This window comes from Ursus americanus, chromosome 2 (genome assembly GCF_024610735.1).
Source record: "Ursus americanus isolate L20-20 chromosome 2, mUrsAme1.1.p, whole genome shotgun sequence".
Taxonomy (NCBI): domain Eukaryota; kingdom Metazoa; phylum Chordata; class Mammalia; order Carnivora; family Ursidae; genus Ursus; species Ursus americanus.
In genome coordinates this window covers 75,478,007-75,501,094 of record NC_142128.1, presented here as the reverse complement: position 1 = coordinate 75,501,094, position 23,088 = coordinate 75,478,007, and the positions used below count along the sequence as shown (strand labels likewise).

The 23,088-nt window shown below is 51.2% G+C and overlaps 1 protein-coding gene across 3 annotated transcripts in view; it reads right to left on the bottom strand.

Moving 5' to 3' along the window:
• CAMK1G (calcium/calmodulin dependent protein kinase IG) overlaps window positions 1-23,088 on the bottom strand; it is a 29,557-nt gene that overhangs the window by 1,530 nt on the left and 4,939 nt on the right. Inside the window, exons 1-11 of one of the 3 annotated variants that reach the window (XM_045787805.2) lie at window positions 18,087-18,194; window positions 17,336-17,456; window positions 12,266-12,394; window positions 9,002-9,076; window positions 6,406-6,544; window positions 5,628-5,751; window positions 4,207-4,282; window positions 3,032-3,144; window positions 2,190-2,268; window positions 766-853; window positions 105-529 (exon numbers count right to left, since the gene is read on the bottom strand). In XM_045787805.2, coding sequence (XP_045643761.2) covers window positions 105-529; window positions 766-853; window positions 2,190-2,268; window positions 3,032-3,144; window positions 4,207-4,282; window positions 5,628-5,751; window positions 6,406-6,544; window positions 9,002-9,076; window positions 12,266-12,394; window positions 17,336-17,427 — 1,340 coding nt within the window. In that variant the 5' untranslated portion in view covers window positions 17,428-17,456; window positions 18,087-18,194. Of the gene's footprint in view, window positions 1-104; window positions 530-765; window positions 854-2,189; window positions 2,269-3,031; window positions 3,145-4,206; window positions 4,283-5,627; window positions 5,752-6,405; window positions 6,545-9,001; window positions 9,077-12,265; window positions 12,395-17,335; window positions 17,457-18,086; window positions 18,195-23,088 lie in introns of those variants that run through there. The other 2 variants (XM_045787802.2, XM_045787804.2) reach the window with 2 other exon arrangements.

Sequence of the window (23,088 nt, the reverse complement as noted above, 5' to 3'; positions counted from 1 at the left end):
CCGGAGCTCCTCCCACCCTGCAGGGCTGTCTCCCTTCGGCCAGTTTCTTTCAGCCCGGTTGCCTGAGCAGGGCGAGGCCTCCGTCTTTGGCTGAAGATACTTACTGTTTCTTGTTGGCTTTTTTGAGGAGCGTGGGCTCGGAGCAGCGGGAGGACCTCCCCTTGCTGCCGACGCTCAGGCAGCTGGAGCAGCAGCCGCAGGGCCCGGCGGCCAGGGGCGCGTGCTGCGCGGGCACCAGGCTGCTGCTGACGCGGAGAGAGCCGGTGACCAGGCAGTTGAGGGACCGGCCCCCGGGGGCAGCGGGCCGGGGGCCGTGCTGGCAGGGCAGGCGCGTCAGGGCGGGAAGGGCGGCGCTCTGGTCCTGGGCGGGGGCCTGGGTGACGGTGATCTCCGAGCAGCCGGGTCTCGAGGCTTCGGAGGCTGCAGTGCTGGGGGGCCTGTTCTCCACCTCCGGGCGGAGGCCGGGGCTGTGCATGTTCATGTGCAGCTTCCTCATGTGGTGGACCACCGCGGCCGCGTTGAAGGCTTGCTGAGGGGGCACCACAGCCGCCTCTGAGCCTCCCCGTTCTCGGACGGCCACGGGGCTCCAGCTTTCCCACCGCCCCGTGGCCTCCGGAAACCCGTGCGCCCGCGTCTCATCTCAGAGATGGTCCAGGGAGGTCCAGCGTCTACCGGGAAGCCCGGGGAAGCCCCCATGCCGGCCCTGCCCCAGCTCAGCTCCAGGGCCCAGAACAGCCCGCCCACCTCCCCCGAAGGGCCACTTACCCTCCACTTGCTCTTGGCAAAGTTCTTCTGGATCTGGAGACTGACTGATGGGTAGATGTCCCGGTGGAGGGCTGTGTTTCCGTCAATCCTGTGGGTGTAGAAGGGACGCCTGGCTCGAGGGGGGCTGTGGGAACTCAGCCAGGGGGTGGCCGGGGGGCCGTGCATGCCGGTCCACATTAAGCTGAGGGGAGTGCTCAGAAGAAGGGTGGCCCACGGCAGGAACGCGCTGGAACCAGGGCTCCCCTCTCCCCCTGGGCAGGTCATTACGGGGCCCATGCTTTGGCAAAACCACAGTCTTGCTTTATGCAAGGGTGGGCAAACGATGACCTGTGGGCCAAATCTACCCATTGCCTGTTTTTGTAACTAGGTCTCACTGGGACCTCATTCAAGTAGGAGCTATGGCTGCTTCCATGCTACAAGGGCAGACTGAGTAGTTGCCGTATAGACGGTATGGCCAGCTAAGCCTAAAATACTTCTTTTCTGGTTTCTGACAGAAAAGGCTTTCCAGCCGCTGTGTCAAAGGGCGCTTAGGTTGTCACTATCCTTTAGCTCAAAACTTTCCTCAGAACGCGCCTCTTCCTGGAAGCCTTCCTCAGTGAGGCCACCCGACACAGGCTGCCCTCTTCTTGGTCATCCATCTCTAAGTGTTCCTCAGATACTTGCCCTATGCACAGTACTTTCTAGGTACTAGGGGCACAGAGAAGTAACGGATGTGACCCTGATCCCCTGGGGCTGGTTCCAGTGTGGCCGTGGAGCCTTGTTCCACGCCATGAACTTGAGTAATTCATGGTAAGCTGTGTCACTGCTGAAGAGAGGTAAGGAGGTGTACCTGGCCTGCAGGACCCAGGGCTTCAGGACAGGGCAGAAACGACATACAAGGCAAGAGGCAGGACATTCTAGGTGGTGAAAATGGTGTGAGCCAACGTGTAGGTTGGAAAGAGTTTGGGATAGGGGGTAGGGGAGGGCAAGAAGAGAAATACAGCTTTGAGGCCTTTCTGGAACACAGAGAGTGTGTTGGGACTTTGGGGAAATCCAGGCGGAGGTAAAGGGTCAGGCCGGGTTAGGGATATATTCACCATCAACAGTGAAGTGATGCTCTAAAGGGCGGGGCAGAGCTGCCTAGTGCGGGGGGCCTCTGGAGCAGCTAGTACTGAGTCCTGACTGCACCCGAGTACCGATCACAGTGCCTGGCTGCGTCTGTCTCCCGCCCTTGACTCGGTGACAGCTGCCGCTCGTGGGTCAGAGCCCACCGCATTAAATGCTGTCTGCATCTCTTGGACCCGATAAACCGTGCTCCTCGCGTGCTGCACGAGTAAGGAGCTCAGGGCACGCAAACTGTGGGGAAACACCACGTGGATGAGGCGTCGAGGTATTTGGGGAACCGCACAAGGCTAGGGTCCAGAGCCCACCCCATCCTCACTCACCAGGGGTGCCTCAAGGCCTTCTCACAGGTGTACCGTTCATTTGGGTCCTTCTCCAGCAGGTGGCAAATAAAATCCTTGGCTAAGGGGAGCAATCAGAGACACAACTAAGGACCAGATTTCATGACTGATGGAAATTCACTTCCAGGCTGGTGGGCGGCAGTGACTGCATCTTTAGCTAATCTTCCAAAGAGGCAATTTTAAGAGCCTTAAAAGAGAAAAAAAAAAAAAAAATCCAAACCACCTAACAACAACCCACCATAACCACCAAAGAGAGGCTCTACGTGGCCTCACCCACACAACACTGCAGATACAGCTCCTATCACGAGGCCCCAACGTGCGTGCCCGCCACGGGTCTACGCGTTTACACCATTCAGGGGCCAGCAGCCCCACGTGGGCACATGTGAGTGGTGCCTCGGCCCACCTCTGATCTCCACTTAACGGACCCAACGACGACTGCCTTCTCTCTCACACACGGACATCGCATGCTCTCAGTCTGGGTATATAATAAAGGCAAAACTTGGCCTTGGTTTTGCCACTCGTGCCTAGAACCCTCCCTTGTGACTGGCTCTGCCCTCCTGGCCCCTCATCTAAACTACCTCCCTGCTTTTCCCAGGCATGCTGTGGTTCTGTCTCCAGGAAAACAAAAGCATGAACCTTAGATGCGAATAATTTATTTGGCCTTTGAGCCAGATGAAGATTTCTCCACTTTCCTTGGCAGCCTGTTCTATAAGATTCCCCGGGGACGTTCAAGAGCCAGGACTGTCATCCGTTGTTAAGCTCTTTTGTCTTGGCAGCCTCTGCCTTGAACCTGTTATCTTGTCCTTCACACCTGCTAGCCTTACCTGACTCAGAAATGTCATCCCAAAATGGAGACTCAAATTCATAGTAGCCTTCCTTGATCTTCTCGAAAAGCTTAGACTCTGTTTCTTCATAGAAGGGGGGATACCCACACAACCTGCAGTGAAACAGGAAGGAGTTAATGCTGCTAAAAACCCGTCTCCCTGGGCCAACCTCTCCCTTTGCTCGGCCTCCACTGCAGACGCAGGCAGGAAATAGGACCCCCAACCAGCAGTAGGAACAGGACATGGATCTGCCTGATTCTCGAATGATGCAGGCCCCATCAAGTGTTTATGCAGGAGCCAAAGCTTGGAACAGGCAACTCTGGAAGGCCTCTTTGTGCATTATTCCCCCCAAACCTTCACTCCCCCTCCTATATCTCCCTGATCCTTGGGGATATATAAAATACCTTTAAGAGAGATGATAGATTGTCTGCTTGAATGTACTTTTCGTGAGGGAATATACATTTTGTGATTTTTAGGCTATTTTTGTTCTTTATTCTTTAGCACCTAAACCAGTGATTAGCACAGAATAGACTGTCAATGAATATTTGTTGAGTCCACGAATGAATGAGAGTAGTTATTCAACATAAGCTTAGTAAATAAAGAACTGAGTCCCTACTAAGGGATAAATAAGTTATTTTCCTAAAAGCAGAGTCTGCTATGGGTGGGGAGGGATGGTGGGGAAGGGGTGATGAGCAGGTTTGGAAAGGAGAGGCCAAGTATATGTGGACAGGAGCTATGACCAGGTTCATTCAGGCCATCATTATGTCTGGGGCGGACTTGCCAGGAGAGAAATCTGAGGTGTGAACACTGTGTCCACTTGGCTTCCAAGCTTGGCTTGGCCTCTCCTTTCTTCACTGCTCATTCCATAGAGCAGGACTCAACACAGTTATAGAGAGGAAATGGGGGTGGGGGTGCAGGAAGAGAAAGTACCATATGGCTGAATAGTGGGTTCACACTGAGCTCTGTTTTAATAATCTGGTGGAGACCAGGACAGAAACCTTTGGAGCCGTGTGCGTGGTAAGTGTGTGTGTGTGTGTGTATGTGTGCGTGCACATGTGTACACGCACACGCTTTGCAGGTGGATGTTGCTCGAGGAGCTAAGAGGGGAGGGGAGAAAAAGCATGAGCAGGTTCTGAGATTTCCCAGGAACTGAGCCAATGCCAGCTTCTACTCACAATATGTAAGTGATGACGCCAATGGACCAGCAATCCACGGCCTTGCTGTAGGGTTTCTGGGCCAATACTTCCGGAGCTGCAGCAAACCAAAGGTAGAGTCAGGGCTGGGACAAGAAGAGAAGGCTGAGGGGTGACGGTCAAAGGTCAGGAAAAGGCTTAGAGAAGCAGACTGACTTCTACCCCTGGGATGGTAGTGTTTCTGTAAGAATGAAAATTCTTACTGTGGCTCTCCCATCAGACTGAATCTTCCTCCATCAGCCTGGAAGGTCCCCATGACAGGGCCTTTAACTCTTACATCAGACTGGGGATCTCTAGGGCTACATCTCCCCTATCAGACTGAGTAGTGTCTGAAGGCAGGTCTGTGTCTCCCCACGCAGATAGGGTATCCCAGGGCCGGGGCTGTGTGTCTCTATTCACATGGGGACACATGAGAAGTATGGGCAGTCTCTCTCCCACTAGACTGGGATCTGCCTGAGAGAAGAGACAGAGCCTTCCACATTAAATGAGGGCTCTTAGAGGGCACGTGATAACTGTCCCATCATTTCAGGTACCTTCTGCTGTATCAGATTGAGAGTTCCATGAGAAAATGAACCATGTCTTCCTCTGCTAGGACTTTAGAGATGTACCGTCTGTATTTATCCCAGATTCTAGGGCTTTGTACTCAGTGGGACTCAATACCTATTGACTGACCTCTCTTTGAGGGTGAGAGCACATATTTCCTCTATTAAGTTAGAGGTCTCCTTCCTGTGTCCCATCCTCAACCAGGTGTTGAGTGGCTAAGGGAGAAGGCACAGGAAGGGATGCTCTGAGTACTGGCTTTCTCTCCATGGATCTCAGGAATGCTTTCACCTGGTAACTTGCCTACTTTTACTTTTTTGGGACTTTCAAAGCCTCCTGTTTAGGCAGGAGACCCCACCTCTACCAGTTTCCTAGGATGTTTCTTTGGGAATAGATTTGGAGGGCATGCCTGAGTTCCTCAGCTTCAAACTCAACACTATGCTTACAGGATTCCAACAACTGGGGCATTGAGGTCTCCTCCGGAAGTGGGAGAAAGGAAAAGGGGCGCCTAGTGTCAACCCCTCAGCAATCTAACCAACTCTGGTTTTATGATCTTGTCTCTGCCCCTCGTCTAGCCAGAAACACAAAGGCAGGGAGTCTGTCTGCAAAAATGAGAGCCAAGGATAGGCAGGGGCTGTAGGAAGGGCTCAGGGGTGGGCTGTCTCTAAAGATGTAGGGTTTGGGATTAGGAGGGGGTAGTTCCAGAGATACATAGATCTACCCTAAACCTCATAGTGAATGCTCTACTTGGATTGCCCCTGAAGTTGAACCCTGTCTCCTCATAATCACCCCTTTCTGTTAAATGATATCCATGAGGTTGAACATAGCCAACTGGTCAACCTTCCTCCTCCTCCCAGACTCACCCACGTAGCCTGGGGTCCCACAGGCAGTGGACATGACTCCGCTCTGTTCCATCTTGGACAGACCAAAGTCTGTGATCATGATCTTGGAATTTTCTTCAGGGGTTAGGTACAGCAGGTTTTCAGGCTGTGGGAGAAGAGCGATATCATGCAGTGTAGGATATAATCATCTGAAATACATATTTCTTTTCCTCCCCTGATACAGAGTTTCTAAGGAAGCTGCGCTCTGGGCTCCTGACTTCAAGGTCAGGCTCATCTCCCCCAGTTTTTCCCTCCTTCCTCCTACCTGCAATCCCCCACTCCATACCCGAGCACCCTGGATTTCGCTTTGGCCCTCATGTTGCTCAGCTTTAGAGCCTCTGATGTACTCCCCCCCCACCCGCCATCTCCAACTACCCTAAGACTGTTTTTTGAGGGAACCAAACCATGGTTAATTGTCTCTGATCTCTCTAAAGTCTAGTACATGTCTGATGCAATGTTGACCCCCCAATAAGTATTTCTTACATTTGATTTTGACTATAGCTAGGTTCAAGAAACATGTGGATTATCTTGGTATCCTAATAGGGTGAGGCCTGATGAAAAGTTCAGGAAAAGGCTGAGATGAAAATTAGCAATGATTGTTCAGTCATTTAAGCTTTGTTTAAGGCATCTGAGGGCAGAAGGGACCTTAGGAGTCTATTGGTCCAACCCTCTCATTTTACACAGCTGAGGCTGCCCATGACCCAGGCAGCTTCCTAAAGGGTCATTCTCTGTTTCCCACTGAGGGCTCCCACTTTGGCACCTTTAAGTCTCTGTGGACGATGCCATTCTCGTGGAGGTATTTCACTGCTGACAAGACCTGCTGGATCACCAGGCTGGCATCCTTCTCTGTGTAGACACCCCGCTCCAGGATCCGGTCAAAGAGTTCCCCGCCAGAAACACTGTGGGCATAGGGGCAAGCGTAGGAATCCAGGTCTTATTTCAGGTCAAAGGGACATAAGTGTGTTTGCTCTGTCACCATGAAGACACGGCTGTGGCGGAACAGGCAGGTGCCCATAGCCTGGGCAGGGAGGGCTACTTCAGTCTGAGAATACCTCCTTTGGGGGCTGGTATGACATCACGGGGGAGTCATTTCTTTGGGCCAACCATTGCCTTCTCCCTGGACCCTTCCTTAAAATGCAAAATGCTCTGGGTTAGAGTCAAGCAAGAAGCCAATAATCCCTTTGTGGGCACATTCTTAGCTGCCTACTTTCCTGGCCTAGGACCCAGGGAGTCATGATGAAAAGGAGAGGTGACACTGAAATCAGGTCAAGGCAGGAAAGAAAAGGCGTACAAATGAGATCAATTGTGCTTGCGTCAGGATTTCTTTCCTCCTTGTGGAAAGCTGGGCTACCTAAAGCCGGAATCATGGGTGGAGCCGTAGCAGTGTTTGGAGACTTCAGTCGTATGGTATCTTAGGATTCAGGGGCTTTAAGATCCAGTCTGTCCCCTGTCTCTTGAACGCCATCTACCCTACTTTTGCCAAGACGTTCTGTAGTCCATACTGGAACACTGCAGAGGGAGACCACTCACTACCTCCTAAGACAGCTTTATCTTTCACCACCCTCTCTATATTTCTCTAGATTACGATGGAACCCACTCTCTGCAGTTTCTACCAGCAGACACTATTTCCACCCACTGGGGCCACGCACAGCAAGAATACCATCCTTTCCCACGAATCGCTTCCAGTATGTGAGGGCGGTGAGGTGCTCAGCTGAGGCCCTCTCGGGGGTAAACATTCCAGCCCACGTCAACCACGAACCAGGGCTTCCAATTCTGTCACAGTCCTAGCCCCCTTCTCACTGCTCCAGGACACTGGACCTGGACATGCACATGTGATAGGGCCACTTGGTAACGAGGAAGGAGAATTTCTCTACTCAAAATGCACACCACCCTACTCCTTTCGCTTCTGTCCTAAAGCTCTGGGCTCTGCCACAGGAGCTAGAGGCCCAAGAGGAAGACAGTCTCTACGCACAACTAGGAATTCCTGACTTGGAAGCGGCCTGGGTCCTAGAGCTGGCGCTCTCGTAGGCTTTGCACCTCTTCAGTGCCATCTAACTCTACCTGCTTCCCTCCCCGCCTTCGCTGTCTGAATGCGCGCTAATCCTGTTGAATTGGCCTCATTAAGGCACCACATGGTCCCTGCTCATTTGTTAGTGCTGTTCTGTCTCCCTCTGCCCCAACCTCACTCCCTTGACCACCTGCTCCCTCTATTCCCTGTGCCTCAGGTGAGCCGAGGAGTTAATAGGCTGCTCAGGCCTGAGTTAGCTCATTCAAGTATCTGAGGAATCAGCCTGTCAGTCAAAAATATTGCCTCTGGCTACAGAGATTGCAGAGCGCGCGCGCGCGCGCGCGTGTGTGTGTGTGTGTGTGTGTGTGTGTGCTTTATAAATAGAAGTTTCTCTGAGTCCAAGGCTGAGCCCTCAGGAGCACCGACCAATGCCTACAGCATTCGCTCTCAGGCAGCACTCCTATTTATATATGACAATGATGTGGAGACTTTTCCAGTGAGGTGCCATTTCTGTCCCACAGATGGGCACACACGATCACAGCCTGTTTTTAACTTTGGATGGCTCTCTTTTGAGAAAGTCTTTTTTTTTAAATATCAAATTGAAATCTATGTACCTGTGGTTTCTAATCCCACAGTCACTTTACCCAGGAGTGGCATGAAGACATTTATTTTTCCTTCTTTTTTTAAAGATTTATTTATTGATTTGAGAGCCAGCAAGCAAGCGCATGAGCGAGCAGGGGGAGGGGCAGAGGAGAGACTCCCTGCTGAGCACAGAGTCTGATGAGGGGCCCTGATCCCAGGACCCCGAGATCATGACCTGAGCCAAAATTAAGTCATCTGCTCAGCCGATTGAGCCACCCAGGCGCCCCATTAAGACATTTAGTATTCAGTTTGGTGGATACAGACAGACTGGCCAAAATGGACTCGAGCCAGAACCCAGAAGGGTTCTGGAGGTCACCTCCCATGCCAGGCATTATCCCTTCAACTGTGGGGTTGTGGGAAGGTCCAGAAAGTCTGAGGGGAGTGGCTGGGGCAGCAGGGGAAGATGGGTGGGTTGGAGCCACAGCTATTCGCTGACTTGTAGAAAATATTTTAAAAACTGGTAAGGCTGTACTGGAACAGACCATCTCAATAATCAGTCCTAGATGTACCCCTCAGTCCACACAGAATATGTTTGTGACCAGAAGCATCCTTAGCCTGAGAGAACTCGCAGCATGTGAAGGCCTCTTCAGCTAATTTTTGATCTTATCTTTTGAATCACCATACTCCCCTCACCACCGAGCAGCCTCCTTTAGGCCTCCCAGGCCCCCGAGACATCTGTGGAGGAAGTGGGTCACCTTTCACTTACAGCTGCATGACCAGGTAGTAGTGAGTGGTGCTCTCATAGATGTCCTCTAGGGTCACGATGTTTTCGTGCTTGATCCTGGGGAAGAGTAAGGCTCATGGTGAGTGGTATGTGGCTTAGGTAGTTCAGACAAAGAATAGACACCTTGTCCACCAGACTTTTATTTCTGTTAGAGACTTCTGATGACAATATTTAGGAAGAGCAGATCCTTGTGAAGCCTTCCTAATAAATAAGCAGTCACAAAGAATTCCTACAGAAAAGATCCCAGGGTGGTATTCAATCCATATTTTTTTTAAAGATTTTATTTATTTATTTGACAGAGAGAGAGACAGCCAGCGAGGGAGGGAACACAAGCAGGGCGAGTGGGAGAGGAAGAAGCAGGCTCCCAGCAGAGCAGGAAGCCCGATGCGGGGCTCGATCCCAGGACCCCGGGATCACTCCCTGAGCCAAAGGCAGATGCTTAATGACCAAGCCACCCAGGTGCCCCTCAATCCATATTTTTGAACGGATAATTGATCATCCTGCCTTCAGGGAACCACCACTTTGCCACCCCTCCAGAAATCTCTTTAGACTTTACCAAAAGAGAAAGTTAAAAGAACTGAAGAAGGCTAAGGAACACCCCAAACTTTTATTTTAGAGATTATTTTACAAAATGGGTATCCAGATCTCCTTCAGAAATATCCTTGAAGAAAGTGGACTGTATCAGAAGAGAATCAGGTTAGCTAAGCCTCCTGATGGGTAACCATGGAAGGAGCACTGCAAGATTATTATTCCAGAGTATCGTGAGGAGCAAGGAAGGTGCTGATTTCTGGGGTCCGTTCTGTGGGACGTCTTGGATCAGTAATTCTCAACCAGGGGCTCTTCTGTCCCTCAGGAGACACTTGGCAATATCTAGAGACATTTTCATTGTTGTGACTGGCAAGGGGGGAGGAGCTACTGGCATCTAGTGGGTAGAGGCAGGAATGCTGGTAAACACTCTACAATGCACACAGAACAGCCCCTCAACCCAATAAAGAATTATCTTGTCTGATGTGTCAATAGCATTGTGTTCGGGAAAATTTGCTCTAGATTACTGGGATTACTCAGGGGCCAAGGTGAGCAGAATGATCATATTAAGTGGGGGGCTTGGCTTCCTAGGCAGCAATTCTATGCATGCCTGTCCAGGAGGAACATTTCTAGGCAGTTTAACTCATGGTCGTGCAGCGTAAGGATTAAGAACTTGGACTCTAAGTCACTTGGGCTTGAGTGTGGATCTGGCTGAGGTACTTGTGAATTGGGTGACTTTGGCTGACTTTCTCAAATCTTCTAAATCCCACTGTTTGGTTTGTAAAGTACATCTCTCTCATAGGGTTATATCAGAATTAAAAGAGATAAAGCACGTAAAATGCTTAGTACAGTGCCTGGGGAAGAGCAAACACATAATAAATAGTAGCTATCATGTTCAAGTTTAATTTCTAAAAATATAGACCTGTTACAGTGGTTATGAGATGGATTCCACCACACTCACGGGCTGACAATGCTAACATCAATTTATCGATGGTTCATTTACAGAACAAATATTGACTGAGCATCTATGCTCTTAGGGACTGATGATATAATGCAATGGTAAGAAAGACCACCATAGTCCTTGCTCTCAATGAGTCCGCAGCCTATCTCTGCTCTGATCTCTGTGGAGCCCAAACTGGTATCTCCAGCATCCTCCATGTATTGATTGGGGGAAACATAGATTCAATATGTTCCAGCAAATTTCTTTCTACTTCCTCCAAGCTTACACATCCTTTCGGTTCTCTATCCCAAGCAATGATATTACTATCCACTGAATTGCTCAATCTTAGCATCAGTTTTTAAAAAGATTTATTTATTTATTTGAGAGAGAGAGTGAGCAGGGGTGGGAGGGGCAGAGGGAGAGGGACAGGGAAGCTCAAGCAGACTCCATGCTGAGCACAGAGCCCGACATAGGGCTCGATCCCACAACCCATGAGATCATGACCTGCCGAAATCAAGAGTCAGACGCTTAACCAACTGAGCCACTGAGGCACCCCTCCGCATCATTTTTAATACTTTTCTCTTTTGTACTCCTACTGGCCTACCTGAACCCAGTCACCTCTCTCTTGAATCCAGTCTTCCTGCTGCCACATGATCCTGCTTTGTATCCTCATTCCTTGTTGAGCTTATTGAGAAAGTCTTAGAATTGATCTCCTACCCTCTAGGCTGGCATCAAATCCATCTTCCACTATCCTTAAGAGGGATGGCTCTAAAATATAAGTCTGATCATGTGATCCCTTCCCTAAAATCCTTTGATAACTTTTATTTGCCCACAGAATAAAGTCAGCGCTCTTTACCACGGTATCCAAGACCCTTCAACATCAGGTCTCTTCTGATTCCGTCTCCTGTCCCTGGATGGTTCTTACTCTAAGCTCAGGGGCTCCCAACACTCATTCTTCCCTAACATCCTTTGCACTTTCACAATTCTGTGTTCAAGTTTATGTTACTCTCAGCCTGAATTCCCTTTCTGTATTGCCTCTCCTGTCTCCATCAAATTCTACTCACCCATCGAGGTCCTTCTTCTTTGAAAATGTACCCAATACCCCATTCTCATAAAAACACCCATGTAGGCGAAATGAATCTGTCTTCTCTAGACTTCACCTGCTGCTACCATTGGCTCATGTTCAGTGGGATTAGAATTTGTTATGGCCCCCTCTGTCTCTGCCCAGAAAATGTGAGCTCCTGAGGGTCAGGAATTTTGTCAGCCTTAGTCTTGTGTCCCTGATGCCTAACATACTTTCGGCACACCGTGGGGTGCCACAAGGCTTTATCATATGGGTTCTGCTATTACCATTTGGCGGTTTGTTAGTGTGGCCTCCATCATGATGGCTGCGTGCTGAACCTACATTTGGTTCGGTACAATTCAGGCTAATTTCCAAATCTTATTCTGCTTCCTCAATTGCTGATTCTTCCTGGTATTGGCCCTCCACTGATTTTTGTGCCTTTGAGCTAATTACTCTCTGGTCTACGTGCACAAACCAGGTCTGCTACCAGTTGGTTTGCTAGTCAATTTGCTGTACCCCTCCCCCACCAAAAAAAAAAATCAGCCAAGACACCTGTCTGGCTAAACTTAGCTGACTGAGCAAATGGACCCAACAATGTGATCAAAGGGAGCCATGCCTTTGAGTGTGGAAATCCAGCGTCAGTCCTTCCCGAAGGAAATTTGTGAAGGAAATGTTGTGATCCCACAGTCGTACCCGGCCAACCCTAAGACCCACTCACTTTTTCAACACGGCAATCTCATTCTCCAGACTGCTGTCCCGGAAGGCAGGTGACTTCTTGATGCACTTCAGGGCGAAGAGCTTCCCAGTCACCCTCTGCTTCACCAGGAAAACTTCTGAAAAAGCTCCTCTAAAGAGAAGACACCAGGAGATACAAATTAGTACTGGCTGGCTAGAGAGCACCGTTGGACGCAAAACCAAGGGGTAGATGAAGGAAGGTGTGGCTGGTACTTAGTTTCCCTTGTTACCTTGGGAACTGAGGAGCTGTATTGAGGGCAAAGTCTATCTGACAAGCCCTGTGTCCTTTCTTTCGAGAAGGAAAAGATTCTACTACAGACTCAGAGACTAGCTGGGTGCTATTTCCTGATTCTATAATTTGGGAAGGACTCCCAGGGACTCTGCTTTGGTTTTGGAGAGATTTCCATTTGGCCGACCCGTTAAAGAGGGGCCGCTGCTTTACAATTTACTCTGCTTCTTCCAGCACGGTGGAGTGTGGCACCCTGGAACGGCAGTTGGAGGTAGCACTGGGGACAGGGCCCAGGTAGTGATGGAAACAAAACTCCAATCTCCGTGTTCGATGGTGATAATGACCCTGAACCAATTATCAGAGGCTAAGGGGGCTGAACACCCTCTCATTCAGTAGGATCTGTGAGAACCAAAGACAGGACCTAGCAGCTCCAGGCGGGTTTTCTGAAGATGGAGAGGAGGGAGTCCAGTGGAAACACAGGGTAGGTTCCAAATTACAGCCTTCTTGTTTTTAAAAGGGACCTCTGGAGCCCAGGCTATTAGAGCTGTAGTTAGCTAGCCGTGGATGCTGGAGCCCAGGTGCCCATGTGAGAACCTCAGCTTTTTGCGTGACGAGTCACCTCACTGCTATAAACCCAGTTTCTTTATCTGAAAAGTGGGGGTGTCAATAGTAGCTGATGCATAGGGTTGTTTAGAAGATTAAATGAATTAACATATGTAATGTGCTTAAAAGCATTGCTGAATCTGTTAAACCACATGTGTCAGACACTATTATTGTTATTACTATTATTATTTGAATACCATTAGTGAGGACACATGGTAGTGACAAGAGGCGATAGACCGTAAGGGAGGAAACAGCGGAGCCATCCTCTCCCCTGCCATGTGGGGATTCTAGAATGGAGGCCCAAGAGCAGTCGAGCTTGAGTAAGGTCTTTGAGAGTCTGCGTTAGAAAATCCTTGGTGTGGGGCGCCTGGGGGGCTCAGATGGTGAAGCGTGTGCCTTTGGCTCAGGTCATGATCCCGGGGTCCTGGGATCCCGTCCTGCATCAGGCTCCCTGGTCAGTGGGGAGCCTGCTTCTCCCTCTGCCTCTGCCTCTCTCTCTCTCTGTCTCTCATGGATAAATAAATAAAATCTTAGAAAGAAAGAACGAGAGAAAATACTTGGTGTTTCCTGGTCTGAGCTTCCTGTTTCCCCAGCTTCACTCTGAGTTAGTCAGGGCCTCCAGAGCTTGCTCTATTCGGTCATTCACTCCTTCGCTCATCCCGTCAATCAAGATTTACTGAGCACCTGCTGAGTCAGGCACTGGAGATAAAAAGGTAAATGTTTCTGCTCTTAAGAGGCCTGTAGACAAGTGAAGAACACAGACAAATGAGCCATTAACAGGGGTCTGAGACATGTTATTAGGCATTCGGTGGGTGCATGTTCAGCTGAAGGCACCTCTCTGTGCTGGTCACCCGGATGCGTATCAGTCCGGCTTCGTGTCCGCTGTGTGAGATGGATAAGTACGGAGAAGCAGGGGCTATTATGAGACCGCAGACGATGAACACTTAAGACAGGGTCTCTGCTCTGGTCCACAACTCCAGCAGATGCCATTCACCTCGGAACCATTGTACATCTTCATACAGTAATTATTACGGTTTTTCCCCCAGCAGACAGCTGGCTGGAAAAAAGGGCACTTTTTTTCTAATGTGTACAATGCGGTTGCTCGGGGTAGCTAAGAAGCTCATAATTCCTGGCCTTTGGACTTCAGAGCACCCTGAACTCAGTTTTAAGGGATGAATGGGAGGTAGCCCAGTGAAAAATTGGAAGTGATGTCTCAGGTGGGGGTGGGAGGGGAGTCTAACGGATAGCGTGGAGGCGCAAGATGGCGGGTAGGGATGGGGCTACCGGGGTCCAGCACCATTTGTGAAGTGTGAGACAGGGAGTAAGGGGAGATGAATATGCAGGAGTACCCTGTCCTCTGCCCGCGCACATATGGTAAATGCTCCAGAAACGTGTGATGGACGGTTGGATGGAAGGCTGGAAGGCTGGATGTGTGAGAAGTTTGGCCTGGGATTAGCTGTGCGTTCTACTCATCTCCAGATCCCTCTTTCCCTATTGTGAAAGGAGAGTGGAGAACCACACAGCCTTCAAGATTCCTGCCGGCTGTGACCCTCTAGGACCCACTTTTAGAGTCCCCCCCTTTCACCTGTGCATACAGGTGGCCCCCTGATTTCCAAGCTGACATCCACCTGGGGTCCTCTTGTGGAATGAGATCAAATTGAGACCTTCCTGGGGCTGCCATTTCCATGGCAGCAGGTGTAAGTGGTGCCTCCTGGAGTTGTGCGGTGTTGTGGCAATTCGAAATGGTGCTCCTGCCCTTCTGTCTCAGGCTGCTTTGTATAGTGTGTGTGTGTGTGTGTGTGTGTGTGTGTGTGGCGTGTGTGGCGGGGCAGGGGAGAGCGATCACGAGACCTAATCGTACCATCACTCAGACCGGGGAGCAGAGGGAGCAGAGAGCTAGTTTTGAGCAGCTAAGGGGCTGGGGTCGGAAGGCAAGACAAGCAGAGCATTGGAGCCAGGAGTGTTTCGCTGCAGTAGAACCTGGTCTGCCTTTCCTGCTCTGACTAGCTCTCCCCTCCTGCCGGGAGACGGGGGAGGCGAGGGAGGTCCAAGGAGAAAAGCCTCTTCCTGCGCAGTGAAAGGAAGAGGCCTGGGACCTGGGTGACATGCTCCCTGCTACGGACTAGCTTTGCCCAGTGTTCCTACAGCTACCTTAGCGCCCTGGAACTGTGGTGACCTCGGGGCAGATTTATTAAAAGCCTTCTGTTCTGCTAGGTTGCTTCGGAGGAGCTGAGGACTACAGAGAAGAAGCCTTAGTCTTGAGGTTCTGGTGCGCTGTGCCCAGAGGAGTCTGCTCTGCCCCCCAGCACCTCACTGTGGGAACTACACGGGGTCTGCAGCCTGGGGCTGCCTGTCCCCCTCCTGGGCACGACAGGGGTGCCCACTCTCTAGCTTTTGTTCAGCCCCAACTGCGACAACAGCTGTGACTTGCCCCCTGTCTGGTCCCCCCAGTTCCCCAAATCAGTGCAGGGCTGGGTAGGTTAGAGCCACTGAAAGCACATAAAATACAGATTCCTGGCTGCTCGGTCCTAGCTCCCCAAATCCCAGTGCAGTAGGTCTGGGACCAGGAATCTGTATTAAAAAAAAAAAAAACAGAAAAACAAAAACAAAACTACCTGGGCTAAAATGCTACTAGGGAATTTTTAACTCTCTTGAGTGTGGCAAGGCCATTGTGCATATAGAAGAAAATGCCTTTATTTTTAGGAGATGCAGACAAAAGGATTCCAAGATGACATGTCATGATGTTTGTAACTGTTTACAAATTGTTCAGGGAAGTCAGTGTGTGTGATGTATGTATGTATGTAAAACAAATACAGTGAAATGTTAACAATTGTTGAATTGAGGTGGCGTGTATATTGGCTGTTCACTGTACTATTTTTTCACTTACTTTTTTAAATTTAGATATTTTCGCAGTTGAAAGTTAGAGGGCGACGCTCCCCCAGTGACTCTGATGTTCCTCTACGTTTAGACCTCTGTGGCCAAGCTCCACGAGAGCAGTATGTGTCTGTCTTCTGACAGTCCCACAGCACACGTCCGAGCAGACCGTGAATAAGCACCTGGCAAACCGGGGCATCCTCCCTCCCTCCTTGAGTTTTGGAATTCTTAGCAAATCATTTCTGATTCACGCATGAGTCTTGTCCCTCTCTCCTGCCAAAAACCCCCTCTCTAACCACCCCCGTCTTGGCAAAGGTCCTTGATGGAGGGCCAACGTTCTGATGGCCAGCACCAGCGCCGAGATCTTCCTGTGTGCTCGGAGCCCGACACTTGCCTGGGCAGGGAGAGCTCGGGATCCTCGTCTTGGGGCCAGGCCTGGTTCCTCTGAGTCTACAGTGAGAGTGAGGGCAGCTGTCATTGCCCGAGGTCACAGCCTCCTAGCCAAGGCGGAGGGAGCTAAACTTAGCCCAGAGTTGGCTAAAGGGCAAGCTTGCTTGAATGGACAGCCTACTAACTGCCCCTCACTTCCTGGGGCCCAATTAGCCCAGACTAATTAGCTGGCCAGCTGGGGTCCCGAGGCTATGGAGCCTGTGGCCTGGAGCCGTTGGCAGCCTGCATCAGAGCCTGCGCCCTCCCGGAGGAGAGGCAGGACCGAGCGGACAGTCAGCTCCAGACAGGCTGTCTCTGTTCCTCCAGCCGTGTAATCGTTGTCAAGGGGCAGGCGCAGACACTCCAGAGGCTGGTAGGAGTTTGGACTACGGCGTGACTTTATTTTTCCAACACGGCACTTAAATATAGAGAGGATGGTGGTGGGGACCTGACTCTGGCGTGTGTACCCATCAGTATTCTGGGCCCCAGAAGCCCCTTCTCCTCTGTCTACATCAGACAGTGGGGTGGGCTGACCTGTTCACAGCCGGGGGGAAATGAAGAAGCTGGAGGAGGCCCAGGAAGGTTCTAGGGCACTGAGTCTCCGCAAGTGCTCTGGAATGCCTCTTTCCTGCTGCTTGGGCAAGAAGCCACAAGCTGTCCCAGATCTAGAGGCCGGGTCCCTGGGGGTGGGCCAGGCGTAGAGCCTAGGGAAAGGGCTGGTATTCCCTGTGGGCCGCAGTGTACGAAACCAAGGTACCTTCCTCTACTCTACCTCCCTAGTCCCTTCAAGCTGCTGAGATGATGTCCCAGCTGCCTTAGTCCCAGCTTGTCAGCTGCTGGCCCAGAACAACTCTTCCCAGGGGCCCCCCCACCCTACAAGCAGCCCTGCCACCCCCATCTCTCAGCCCCAGGACTCACGATCCCAGCACTTCCATGAAGATGAAGGTTTTCCGGATGTTGGTGGTCTGTTTCTTCCAGGAGCTGCAGTCATCTTCTTCCTTTCGACCCATCGCCTCCAGAGTTGAAGCTTTGGGGGATGCTTTGAAGAAGGGGAGAAAGGGTCTGATCAGCTAATGTCTCAGACAGGATGAGAACACATTGCAAAAAGAATCAAAAACACTCACATCTTTCACATGGTAACTAGAACAAAGGATTAGGAGCAAAACCTGGATAATGGGCAAAAATAAGACCGTTCTCTCCACTTGCTATTTAAAATTACTACCACAGGGGCCCCTGGGTGGCTCAGTAGGTTAAGCATCTGCGTTCAACTCAGGTCATGATCTCGGGGTCCTGGGATGGAGTCTCGTGTTGTCCCCCCACCCGGCACCGTGTGTGCTCGCTCTCTATCTCAAAAAAAAAAAAAAGTCTAAAATTACTGTAACAAATGTGTTGTGTGTCTACTGCCTTGCCACACACGCTCTGGGAGTCGAGAGTCTGGTAGTGCAAAGTCCACTTTGTACATATGTATTTAAGGGCAATAACACACACGTGTGGATTAATACGCAAATATCCACCTTGCAGGGGGGGTGTCTGAGCTGAGCTGAGGCGTTCCCTGCGTTTCCATGTGACGGTCAAGGTACTGATTCAAACCGCAGAGTCAGCCCGACATCCCTTCTGTTACCATGTGTTGTATCCGTTCTCCCCCCTCCCCAGTCATGCTTCCTCCTACCTCGCTCCTACCTGTTCCGGGCTAAGTGAGAGACTGTTGGATGAACGAGCACTGTTTCCTCCCAAACTCCCACAGCATTAGTACAGTGCTGGAGAAATAGTTATTCATTAAAATCTGAATCGAACCTTGTCCTATCTTTGTATCGGGGTTCCGGAATTGCCATGTTCATTCACCCGAGTCAGCCCCTATCACGCACCAGGTGCCGGCTACGTGCGGATGATGGTCCTGTCCTCCTGGGCCCGGCAGGCTCCAGGGGGCGAGCAACGAGCCAGTCAAGTACCACGCACGCAGTGACAAAGCATGGGGAAACCGTGAAAGAATAAACCTAAGCTTGTAAGAGGGACAAAAGGAGATGGTCATCTTTTGATAAAGTCACGGGTAGGCCCTAGAGCAGGTCATATTTAAGCTGAGAGTAGAAGAAGTTCGTGAAGGAGCCTGCCAAGCACAGAGTGTGTGTGAGGGAGCATTTTGGCAGAAGGAGTAAAAGACCGGAGGTCAACATGGGGGCAGGGCAGGAACAGAGCCTGAAGGGACAGAAGGGACAGTGTGGCGGGAGCTGGGTGAACTCTGCATGACTCGGGGCGGTGAATGGGCAGGGGAAGGCAGGCAGGGGACAGACCATATAAGGCCTTAGAGACTGCTGGACGCTGGATTTTCTTCTATGTGAAACTGCAAGACACTGAAGGATTTTTAGCAGAGAAATGACACCACTGAAGTTTCAGAGCTCACTCCAGCTGCTCTGCAGAGAACGGGGAGGGGGGAGTAAGAATTGATACATGGAAAATGGGTAGGGGACAGAAGTCCAGGAGAAAATGATGGTGGCTTGGATCATGGCGGTAGTGAGGGCGAGAGGGGGAGGACTCCAGATACATTCCGGGGTTCTGATTATGTACAATACCAGGTGATGTGCCCACGGAGCGGGGAGAGGGGTCTAGGCTGGCTGTCAGTGTTTCTGGTAGGAGTGTCGGGGGGACGGTGCCCTCAGTGAGGCAGTGAATACTTGAGAGAAACAAGTTCTTGGGGGTGGTTGGGTGGTTTGGGGGGAATCTCTGTCCCTCTGGGCACTCTCTGCCCTAGGCCTCTACTACTGGTGGATACTGAGTATCTGGGAAGGGTGGGGGAACACCATTTCTGCCAACACCCTTTCCCCCATTCTCCTTGGGCCTGAGAAGTAGGAAAATATGTCCAAAGGCTGTATCTGTTAGGCAATGCCTCTCCTTCCCCATTTAAAAAAATGCCTGTAGAGTCCATGGAGTCTTCTAGAGGAAGTTTGTGCCTCCACAGTTTAGCATCGGGTAAAGAGCGGAGGTTTGGAGGCCAACCTGAGTTCAAATTCTGACGCTGCTAGTTACCACCTGAATGGCCTTAGGCAAGTTACTGACCTCTTTGAGTCTATTAACTCATCTGTCAAATGGGGACAGAGCCCGCTATGGTCATGGGGCAGGTTAAATGAAATAGTGAACGTAGAGACTTAGCACCTTGTCTCATGTATGCTAAACAGTTGTGATAGAGATAATATTTGGGGGGTACTAAATTGATGTGATCTCCATCTGGAGGACTCATGTCATAAAACAAGTTCTAAGGTATAGAGGGAAACCGCTTCTGCATTCAGACATGAGTGTGAGGCTTAAGCCCCCGTGAATAAGAGGAACATGGCGTGAGTGAGGGCCTTGCTGGAGAGGAACAGGTGTTAACAGACTGACAGTTTTGGTCCGAGTGGATCCTGGGAAGGAGACGGGGGAGATGGGTGTACACATCTTTGCTTTCACCCATCCAGGAATGGGGGAGATTGGTGACACATATGGGTGGGCTTCTCAGGACCCTGCTGGGGGGGAAGCCATAAGCGTGGGAGGGACTCTGACTGCAGCACATTTAACAGGGCGGAAAGTAATCATGGGGCAGGCCTAGAGGGAGAAGGTGAGTGACCCGCAGGATTCCAGAAGTTCCTCAGGGCCTGTGGGGGGCTGGAAACAGCTTGCTCCAGAACATGACAGCCAACTGTGTTGAACGGTCTCTGTGTTGAGTGGTCTCGTGTTGTCAGCTTGAAACCGACCACAGCGGGAGTACTGACACCACGGACGCAGGCAAATGCTACAATCAGGGCTTCTCCCCCACTCACCCCCTACCTTCAAGAACCAGTCCTTAAACATTTATCATCTCGCTTCTGCCCGGGGCCCTGATGAGGGGACACAGAGCTGCTAGAGGGCCTGTCCCCTGGGGTGCAGAAGAAGAGACAGCTCTGATCAGGGCTTCTCAGGTGGAAGCAAGCGGCTGGGAGCCGGGCCTTTAGTGCAGGGTGTCAGCAGGATGCCCCGCAGGCCGGATGGGACGAGTCACACCTGAGAGGTCAGCATCATCCTCTGGTGAGCTCCCAGACAATCGGGATCTGAGGTCCCTCAGGAATCTGAGGCCGCCATCTCCCAACTACAACCAAGTCAAGTAAGCACCTTATACCATAAAATACCCCCTTGAAGTAGAGCAAGAGGGGAAGCCATTTCAAGGCTGTGTGTTTCCTGGAAGAAACTGACTTAGCTAAATGAGACGCCGCGGAACCTGAGACGCTATAATGAACAAGTTCAAATTCAAAGTTTCCCACTTCCCTTTTTGCTGCCTGGTGACGGTGGGAGTTCACGAGAAAGGTTTTATAGGAAACAAAGCAGCTACATTTTCTTTGTTCACTTCAGTATCGTGTGCAAACTTGCAGCCTCGCTGTGTACCAATCGGTGGCTGGTATTATGAAAAACGCATGTGAGAAACGTTATGAATTCCTTAGCATTCGGTACATTCCAATGCAGATCTGGTGGTTTGCGCTTGTATCTTCAGGCCCGTTCGTGGAATTTGCTCCTCTGGGAGGCTGGCAGCCCAGAAGGACACAGCAGTTCAGCCACTGGGCACAGGAGGACTCGTCAGCAATTCAGGGGTGGCCTGACCCTTGATTCGGAGGGCATGGTCCACAAGGCAGAGACAAATGAACCCTGACTGGCAGACTGCTTTGGAGAAGATGAAATATTAGAATCGAGGGCTATCTTTAGCCAGATACCGTTCTGCAGATTCTTAGCCCCAGATCTGGCAGCTTCTACTTATCAGAGTGGTTGGCATCTGGGCTTGGACCAAGTGCTTCTTAGCGCATACACTGCAGCTGGAAGTCTTAAAGAATGTACGGGCTGGGGGCATGGGGGTGGACATTAAAAGGAGTCAAATCAACAGGGTCAGTCTTTGTCCCACTGTCTCTCCCACTCTGTCTCTCTCCCCTCTACAGACCAGCAGGGCTGCCCCTGTGGCTTTTCCAGGTTAAGGACCCAATCAAGAATCTTCTTTCCAGCTCAGGGACCATCAGCGGGGTGTTCATCACTCCCCCTGCTGGAGCCCCATGGAATGATGGCCTGCTCTCCGGGAGGCACGACCACCTCATTAGCAGATCGGTACTCAGTGTTCTTTCTCCCCATCTCTCTTAAATAGCTTAAAAACATAGTATTCTTAGCTAAGCTAGGCTATAAGAAAACATCTTTCCCGCCCACCCCTCCTCCCATACACTCAATCCTAACAATTTAGCTCTATCTTCAGAGCAATGTGGAGAACCCGGGGCCTGGATCTGAAACCCCCAGTCACTCCTGCTCCTCCCTGACCTCAGTGAGGTCCCCAGGCCCTGCGCCCAGCACGGTGGAGATCTAACCATGGGCTCTCAGAGGGGCGGCCCACAGTCTTTCTGTAACCCACTTCTTTCCGTTGAAGTCCTCCCCCTTCCCCCTGACTCCTATAATCTACGTTCTTTCAGAGGAAAAGAAAACACATTCTGAGAAGCTTGCAGCCCAGAGATTGCTGTCATTTGTTCCCAAAATACTCCCACCTCTCTCTTTCCGGCAGCCACTTCCCCTGGGCTTCAAAGTTCGGGAAGAGCCGAGTTACTGCTGATCTCCTAGGGGTAGCTCGGGAGACACCGTGGGTGTTGGCATCCGTGACCTCCACTTCCCAACAGGGCAAAACCCTCGAGGATATTCTGCAGAAATGACTCCCGGCCAAGGAAATGACCTTATTCAGGGGGCATCTTTGAGTTGTGGAGATAACACTCCTTCATTCCCCACTGGACTAAATGTGGTTATTTCGCAAATGACTGTGCACGTTGCTCATTGCTCGGGGCCAAAGCCCTTCAGAGGTCAGTTGTAGATCGATGGTGGATGTGTGAGCCTCGCTCCCCTGACTGTGAGAGCTGCAGGCACCCCGTGTTACTCCCCGGCAATCCCTCGTCCTCGTGCCTAGTTCTGAGCCCGGCATACACTGAGGGTCCTGCCCTCCTGTGTTCAATGATTCAGTGAGGAGGAGAGCCCAGGGGCGAGGGCGGGTTGATCAGAGAGCTGAATTTAAAATAGGTACAGGGTGGGAGAATGGATTCTTTACCTTGCTCTAGAGAGGGACCTCTAGCAAGAAGACCTGTATCCTGGGAAGGGAAGACCTTGGGGCCTCCTCTCTAAAGATCTCAAGGTCAGGCTCTGTTTAGAACACCGCAACAGGACCGGGCAGAATGGCCGCAGAGAGCCCAACCGCCTGGGCTCCACCGCCAACAGCGCCCCTCAGGGCCTGGGCCCGGTTCTTGGTCAGCAGAACTTCCCTGGGACACTCGAAGAAGCCCTCCCCGACCATTCCATCCGGAGTCAGTCCCTCCACCCACCCAAAGGTACTCTATCATGTGAGCCCGCTCCTTGCTTCCGTACGACCTGTGACGATCTGAAATTCTCTTGCTTATTTGTTTGAGGTCGTGACCTCAGGAGAAAGTAACTCCAGGTGGACCAAACCTTGCCCGTCCCCTTGTCTCCCTTGGCCTAGTGCAGCGCCTGGCTCCGAGGCAGTACTCAGTCATAGATTTCGGGGTGGTCTTCCTGCTCTGTTGGGGGACAGTTCCACAGCTGGGGAGGAGACTGGAGAGGGAAAAGTTCTTTCTAAAGGGCAGGCCATGCAGCCCTGGGGCGGATGCCACCTCTGAGCGCCGCCCTTTCTGTGCTTCTGG